Genomic DNA, 8121 nt, shown 5'->3' with positions numbered 1-8121 from the left:
GAAAATACCTCGAGGTTCTGGGTTCGAAACCCAGCAGAGTTGAAAATAATAATAATTTTTCTATGCCTATTCGGGCGAAGTTACACAGAACCTATGCAGAAGACGGCAGACTTTGTCTTGTAAGGCAAACTTTTAGTTATGTCTTAAAAATCTGCCGGAGGCGGCAGACTTTGCCTTAAGGCATAACTAAAAGTTTGTCAACTAGCATATCTAAAAGTATGTCGGAGACGCCAGCAGACTTTTAGTTATGCTAAAGTCTGCTGCGTAAGGCAGATTTTTGCAAAGGCCTTGCATTGCGAAATCATTATTTTTTTGACTGAGTAAGAGTTTGAACTCAGAATCTCGGAATATTTTTAACCATCTCTTTAAACGAAGGACAAAAATTAAAGACCACCATTTGAGGGACATTAAAGACCACCCCGGAAGAACGGCAGTCGGTGCAAAAAATTGAAAAGAAATTGCGATCCAAAATCTATAAATTAAACTTTTTACCTCCACTTGTGCACTCCCCTTTACTAGTGCCAGGTGGATAATACTCCATTTATTGGTGAGAGGACACAAGAGATTCCATCTACCCAAAATATCGAAGAACTATCCAAAAATTCCTAGATTATGTACTCAATGGATGCAAATAAACTCTTCAGATGCCTGTCGAAAATTTCATGGTATTATCCTAGAAATTCAAATCTCATAGTAAGCTACCGGAATTTTCTTGGATGTCTGTGTTAACTAGACTTCGAAAATTACTAGTAGGAAGTTGTTTTAAAAAAAAAAAAAAAATCTAAATTGGGGTAGGTGTAAGGGAAATGGGGAAACAGATTACAAGGTAAGGAATCAAACCCTCACAAACAAGATGAAAGTTCAGGTAGACAACCAACTTAACTACTATGATTCACCTCTACTAGTAGGAAGATTTGATTGTTTGCTAATGAAATTCTTGCAATGCGCATGTTTAGATGGTCTCTTTCCCTCCCGTAATTTGTCGTTATTCTTTGTTTTTAGACGGTTTTCCGACGTAGTTGCCTATCGCAAATAAATGTATTTCCAATAATGTCTCCTACTATTTTTCGTTTCCTTTTTAAAAAATACAAATTAACGGTTTTTCAAGAAAAGTAAAATAAGTAACTGTTGAGTATTAGAAATCACAAACATCAATAGTAAAAATTTTGATTTTCAAAAAATGGTGATGGAAATGGATAACATAAGACATAGTTTTCTGGGCTAATGCAAATCGAATTTTATAAATGTTAGTCCCCATCTTATCACTAGTGAAACCCAAAAAAAAAAAAAAGAAAAAAAAAAAAATAGAACGGTTGAAAAAGAATGAGAATAGCCCACGGATACATATTTTGTTTCGTTAAAGGTAACTTCAAACTTGAAAAATCCATAATGTCATACATATATCGGTACCATTGGAAAATACATCCATTTAAGGAGAGGGGCACATATAATGTATTCTTAAAAATCAACGTTATTTATTTCACACGCTAGGTAGAACCATCTAGCCATATCGTCGATTAGTCACCACACAAACAAACACATATATATTTGTGTAAACATACATATATATCTGCATTCATTGGATAGCATCGATCTTCTATTACTTGAGAAGGTGACCTTCTATATCTTTGGTCACATGAAGGACAAAACCCAAGAGAACGAGAGGCTCGGGTATGTCTTCAGTTTTCTTCTCGTACACAAATGTCCATGTAGTCCATTGATGGTCACAGGATGTGATAATAGTGAAAGAATTGTACAACTCTAACAGATCTCCTCCAATCACTTTCCAAGTGACTGTTTTCGTTTGAGGATCGACGGCTTCAATCACTTGCTTACAAGTCTTATCTTTTCCATCTACAGCCAATAAAGTTAAGAATACAAGAGACATTACTAGGCTAGTTCAACTTTCCAATCACTCATAAAAGATATAAACATTCACAATAACATATTTTCATCTCATTTATTTTGAATTTGCTTTGATTTTCAATTTCATTTTCTTCAAAAATTATATGAAGCTGGGGTTTCTATATTTTTTCCTAAATAGATTTATATTTAAAAATCTCAAAGATAAAATGTGTGTGTGCGTGTGTGAAATTAAAAAATTAACAAAATTTGTCAATTGAACCTGTTGAAACTGTAAAGTGCATCAACCTTTGGACCAAGTAATATAAAGTTAAAAGGTAAGATTCTCCCACAAAGATTCTCCCACAAATGAGAGAAGTTATTTTCCCCCTTTAGGGTGTGTTTTGTATGAAGGAATATATTTTCCGGGAAAATCTTTTTTTGAAAAATGAGTGGATTTCTTATTTATGTTTTGGTGTTTGATAAGTAAGCAGAAAATATTGTTCAAAGAGCACTTTATATATAATCTAGACAAATAATATATGAATATGTGATGAAGTGTGGGAAGGTTGGGCGGGGTTAGGGCTTGTTTAGGTAGGGGGTTGGGTGGGGGTCGGAGTGGATGTGGGTTGGGGTGGGGGCGGGGGGCGGGGGGCGGGGGCGGGGGTGGGTGCAAAAATATATTTCATATGATTTATAAATTCATTTCACTATTTAAAATTGCAGAGTTTGATGATGTGATATTTGTCTACCAAAACAGCATTTTAAATACTAGTTTAATTTTTTTTTCTATTGCCGCTATTTACATACATAATATGTCCACCTACATTTAAGAAAGTTATATCTGAAAATTCTAAAGTATTTGCACTGTTTAATTAATAGTACTCTTATTAATTTACTAGCAATACATGCCCGTGCATCGCCCAGGCGATGCACGGACCGAACATGCCTATTCACTTTAATTAGCTAGTCTTTAAGGTTTGTATTTTGAAAATAACTTTTAAAAACATTCTAATTGTTATTATATATAGCAACTTATACAAAATGTATTTTATGTACCATCACTTTAGTTATAATTAAAAAATGGAGTTTAAAAATTAAAAACATATGATGGAATTAGTCTTTGAGATGGAAAGAGTCGGACCATTTTCTCATTGTCATGACAATGAAAGTTGTTCATCGATGTGAAAAATAAAATTAGTAAGAATACGAGGGAAAATTAATATTTTGATTCTAGATTTTTTTTCTTTTAAATTCTTTAATATCTTATATGTATACCGACAGGTTGATATTCATTTCAATTAACTAATTGTTGAGCTCCAAACCTAAGAATCATTATTGTATATATTAGATTTTTTAATAACAAAACTAATAAAATATATTTCTTAAATTAATTAAAAAATATATTATAATTTTTTATATTAACAATTATAGATAAAAAGAATTGTTACAAAGAAATCAAAATTAGAAAAATATATCGTAAATCACTAAATTTTAATACCGAAATGAAAATATAAAGTAATACACTTTATAAATGTAAAGAAACAATAATCATAGAAAGCAAAGGAGAGTAGAATAAGTAAATTATTGACAAAGAAGGAAAACGGGCATAAAAGTCATTCCCTCCCTTCACTTTTATTTGTCCACGTTAACATATCAAGAGAAAGAAATTTTTCTTCTTCTTATTTTACCCTTCACATTAATTACTCATTTTCAAATCATTTTCTGAGGTTATTGAGGCTATACACCAACAAATATGGATATTATGATAAAATATATACTTCATTTATTAATTCTTAAAGAACGAGAAAAGTCAAAAGTGGACAAGTGAAAGTGCACGGAGGGAATAAATATGTGTAGGAGAATTAAAATTGAAATGCATACGTGTATACATGAGAAGAGATTAAATACTCAGTACTATGACATATGTCCAAGTGGGATAAAAAAAAGTAATTGGTTAAAGTGTACAATTTATATAACTTTTGGTACAAATTTGCATTGCTATTGTTCGTCCTCTCTTCACGTTTAAAGTATTGATAAAGAAGGAAAACGGGGATAAAAGTCACTCCCTCCGTTTACTTTTACTTGTCCACGTTAACATATTAAGAGAAAGAAAATTTTGTTCTTATTATTAATTTTATCCTTCACATTAATTACTCATTTTCAAATCATTTTCCAAGGCTATTGAGACTTACACCAATAAATATGAATATTATGGCAAAATATATACTCCCTCCGTCCCATATTACTTGTCACTTTCCCTTTTGCACGCCCCTTAAGAAATCATAAATAAAAGATGTATTTTACTATCTTACCCCTATCTCTCTCCAATAAATACATTCTAATCAAATTGACTATTTTCAAGAATATTTATTACTAAGGGTAAGATGGAAAAGATTTAATTAATTTTATCTTGATTTTGTAAATGAATAAGTAATTTTGACATATATTTTTAGTAATGTGGCTAAGTAATATGGGACAGAGAGGGTAAGACGGGAAATATTTAATTAATTTTATCTTAGTTTTGTAAATGAACAAGTAATTTGGACATATATTTTTAGTAATGTTGAGTACTTCATTTATTAATTTTTAAAGAGCGTGAAAAGTCGTCAGAGAATTAAAATTGAAGTGCATACATGTATACATGAGAAGAGAATAAATATTCAATACTATGACATATGTCCATGTGGGATAAAATGATAGTTTAGTAATGTGGCCAAGAAATATGAGACGGAGGGAATACTTCATTTATTAATTTTTAAAAAACTTGAAAAGTTAAAAGTCAACAAGTATAAATGCACGGAGGAAATAAATGTGTCGGAGAATTAAAATTGAAGTGCATACGTGTGTATACATGAGAAGAGATAAATATTCAGTACTATGACAAATGTCCACGTGGGATAAAAAAATATTTAGTTAAACTGTACAATTTATATAACTTGTGATACAAATTTGTATTGCTGTGTTAGTCCTCTCTTCACGTTTATTTATAATAGAAATACAACTTCCACAACGTTGTATGGGCTTAGTGGGGCTGGGCTTGGGGTTTTCCTACTTCAATTAGGGAGGTCATATTCCTGATTTTTAAGAAACTTATTTTTCTAGAGAAAAATATCCGGGATAAGGTGGGAGCGGCCTCAATGGAGATAAAATCCGGGAAGAGAGGATTAGGTGGTTCAAGCATGTGAAGGGGAGATACGGATGCCCACACTACAAGAAAGTATAGAAATTGTAACAAAAAAATTAATAATTGGCAACAACTTAGTTTTATTGTTGGCAAAGAACTGTTTTGTTGCCAGAGAATTTAATTTTGTTGTCATAGTATTGATTATTGTTGCAAAAAGTACGTTTGGCAACAAAATAAAAAAGTTGTTGCACGTTGTTGCAATAACAACCGTTGGGAAAAGTCTATGCAACAAAAAAGAATTGTTGCCAAAAGCATTTTTTGCAACAATAATCAATCGATGGCAACAAAATTACTTTTGTTGCCAAATATATTTTTTCTTGTAGTGCCAGTGCGGAGGTGTGACAGATTGGCTATGGATGGCTTAAGAAGAGGTAGATGTAGACCGAAGAAGCATTGAGGAGATGCGATTAGACATGACATGGTGCAGTTACAGCTTGCCAAAGACATGACCTTAGATAGGAGGTTGTGAAGGACACGGATTAAGATAGAAGGTTAGTAGGTAATAGAGCATTGTCTTGCTTTTCCTTTCTTACTAGTAGTCGTAGTATTTCTCATGTAGTTTCTTATCCTTTGATTTTTGTTACTATCTACTGCCTTTTGTTATTTGCTTAGCTTAAGGTTTGGCTGTAGTTACTGTTCCTTTTTCTTTTTTGACCGGCTTGGTGCAGTTTTGCTTTATTCTGAACCAAGAGTCTATCGGAAACAGCTTCTTTACCTCCCAAGGGAGGGGTACGGTCTGTCTAAACCCTACCCTTCATAGACCCCACTTGTGGAATTATACCGGGTATGTTGTTGTTGTTGTTATTTTTCTAGAGAAATATTTTTCAAAAATATTTGATCAATCAAACATGAAAAATATTTTCTGGAAAGTGTTTTCCTCCCTAGGAAACACACCTTTACTTTTAGAATGGTTTCCCTATGAATGATAATCAAACGTCATCAAATAAGTTTTTACGAAAAAACATTTACTTAAAATAACTTTTGGCATATCAAACAGACCTAATTGTGAAAAATTGAAACAAGTAAATCATATATAAAAGAGGAAAAATGTGTGTTACCGTCATTATATTTCCAGCTCACGACCGAACCAATTTTTATGTTTTCACCTTCCTGGATCTCAAAATGGTTGATCTTACCGGGGCATATGTTCGGTATATGATGAGTTTTGCTGTGAAAAATGTCATGAACCAAATGTCCTCCACACTTCACCTCTACTGATCCAATCAACTTGCCTTTTACACCCATATTTTTTTCTTTGGTATAGCAAATTAAAAGTTTTGAAAAGAAAGTGGTGATAAAATGGTTAGAAATTGTAGTCTTTATATAGACTTCAATCAGCTGTACGAACAGTTTTTATTATTATAAATAATATAAAACGTGATCCACGACATATCATGTTTTTTATTATTGGAGCTGGAACATTAGTGACCACTCAACTTATTATTTTAAAAAGATGCCGAAGATAAAATTTACAGCTCATAAGGGATTCATTTTATGTAACTGAAATTCAGATATCTGAAATGAACGACAATAAGAATTGCCTTAACAAATTACTATGTCATATCACAACAAAGATGGATAGGTACAAAAAAAAATATATATCAATGATATTGTATGTATTAATGTAACACTAGTATTGTGAAAGATGATGAAGATCTCTTTATTTTTTTCGGAAAAGGATAAAAAAATGCCTTTAAATTATGCGAAATTGAACAAAAATGCCCCTATTGTTACTTAATTGGATAAAAAATGTCCTTCTCCTAATCAACATATTGTTGCTTTTCCGTTTAAGCACATTTTTTAAATAAAAATATTATTTTTAAAGAAACCTTTTTTTGTTTCTTTTACTTTAAAATCCTTTTAACTAATAAAAATAGTGGAAGTGATTTATTTTTCTTAATCTCATTTTTTCAATTAAAATGAAATTACCCCATGTACTTTTTTAACTTGTAATATAAGTCATATATATAAATCATAGTAACCCGATCACTAATTTTTATTTAGATAACGATAACATTCTTTTCTATAATAAAATAGGAAATATTTTTATTTCTTAATCTTTTCCAAATTGAAGTAGAATAAGCATTTACTGATATAATCCTTGGTTTTAAAGTTAAAATGAAAAAAAGGGTCAACAATTACTCCATTGACGATATCTTAAAGATATTTTGTGATTTGAAGCAATTAATACACTATATTTTCTTGTTTTATGGCATTATGATTGTTGTATCTTAACTTTAAAACCAAGGATTATATCCTACTTCTATTCGGAAAAAGATTAAGAAATAAAAATATTTCCTATTTTATTAGGAAAAAGATTTTTATCATTATCTAAATGAAAATTAATGATGGAGTTACTATGATCTTATATATATAACCTATATTATCAGTTAAAAAAGTATATTTGCTACTTTTATTTTTATTGATAAAATGAGATTAAATAGAATAAAAATTACTTCCCATTTTTTAATTAGTTAAAGAAATTTTAAAACGAAAAAACTAAGAAAAGGTTTCTTTAAAAATAGTATTTTTATTAAAAAAAATGTGTTTAAAAAGAAAAGAAACAATATATTTATTTGAAAAAGGGAATTTTTTATCCAATTAAGTAACAATAAGGGCATTCTTGTTCAATTTCTCATAGTCTAAGGGCATTGTTGGACCAAACTATAAACGAAAGTAATTTTTGTTCAATTTCGCATTGTAGGAAATCAATCCGTGATTTGTATTGATGTATGAAAGTCATTATATACAAAGTAGGTATCTCATTATCAGAATGATACTAGGCTAAATTATAGGACCTAATTACTATACATAAGGAAGAGAATATTTACAATATTTACGTAGACTATTGCATAGTCTATCACACCCCCGCAGTCAAAGTGGGAGGTTGTCGTACGCTTAGACTGTCCCTGAAATCATCAAAGAGCACTCGCGGAAGACCTTTAGTGAAGATATCTGCGATCTGGTAACGGGACGGGACGTGAAGAACACGAACTTCTCCACGGGCAACTTTCTCACGTACGAAATGTATGTCCATCTCAATATGTTTAGTGCGTTGGTGCTGAACTGGATTACCTGATAGGTATATGGCA

The 8121-nt window shown here is 31.1% G+C and overlaps 1 protein-coding gene across 1 annotated transcript; it reads right to left on the bottom strand.

Moving 5' to 3' along the window:
• Nucleotides 1–1375: 1375 nt before the first annotated feature.
• On the bottom strand, nt 1376–6330 carry LOC132614898 (kirola-like). The gene is made up of 2 exons (XM_060329456.1): nt 6088–6330; nt 1376–1854 (listed from the first exon to the last, which is right to left on the bottom strand). Exons 1-2 carry the CDS (start codon nt 6272–6274, stop codon nt 1601–1603), a joined length of 441 nt encoding a protein of 146 aa, XP_060185439.1. The 5' UTR covers nt 6275–6330; the 3' UTR covers nt 1376–1600.
• Between the last annotated feature and the right edge of the window lie 1791 nt (nt 6331–8121).

The sequence above is a fragment of the Lycium barbarum genome, chromosome 10 (assembly GCF_019175385.1).
Source record: "Lycium barbarum isolate Lr01 chromosome 10, ASM1917538v2, whole genome shotgun sequence".
NCBI classification, from domain to species: domain Eukaryota; kingdom Viridiplantae; phylum Streptophyta; class Magnoliopsida; order Solanales; family Solanaceae; genus Lycium; species Lycium barbarum.
The sequence above is the reverse complement of the archived record's forward strand: the minus strand, read 5'-3'. Positions and strand labels throughout refer to the sequence as shown.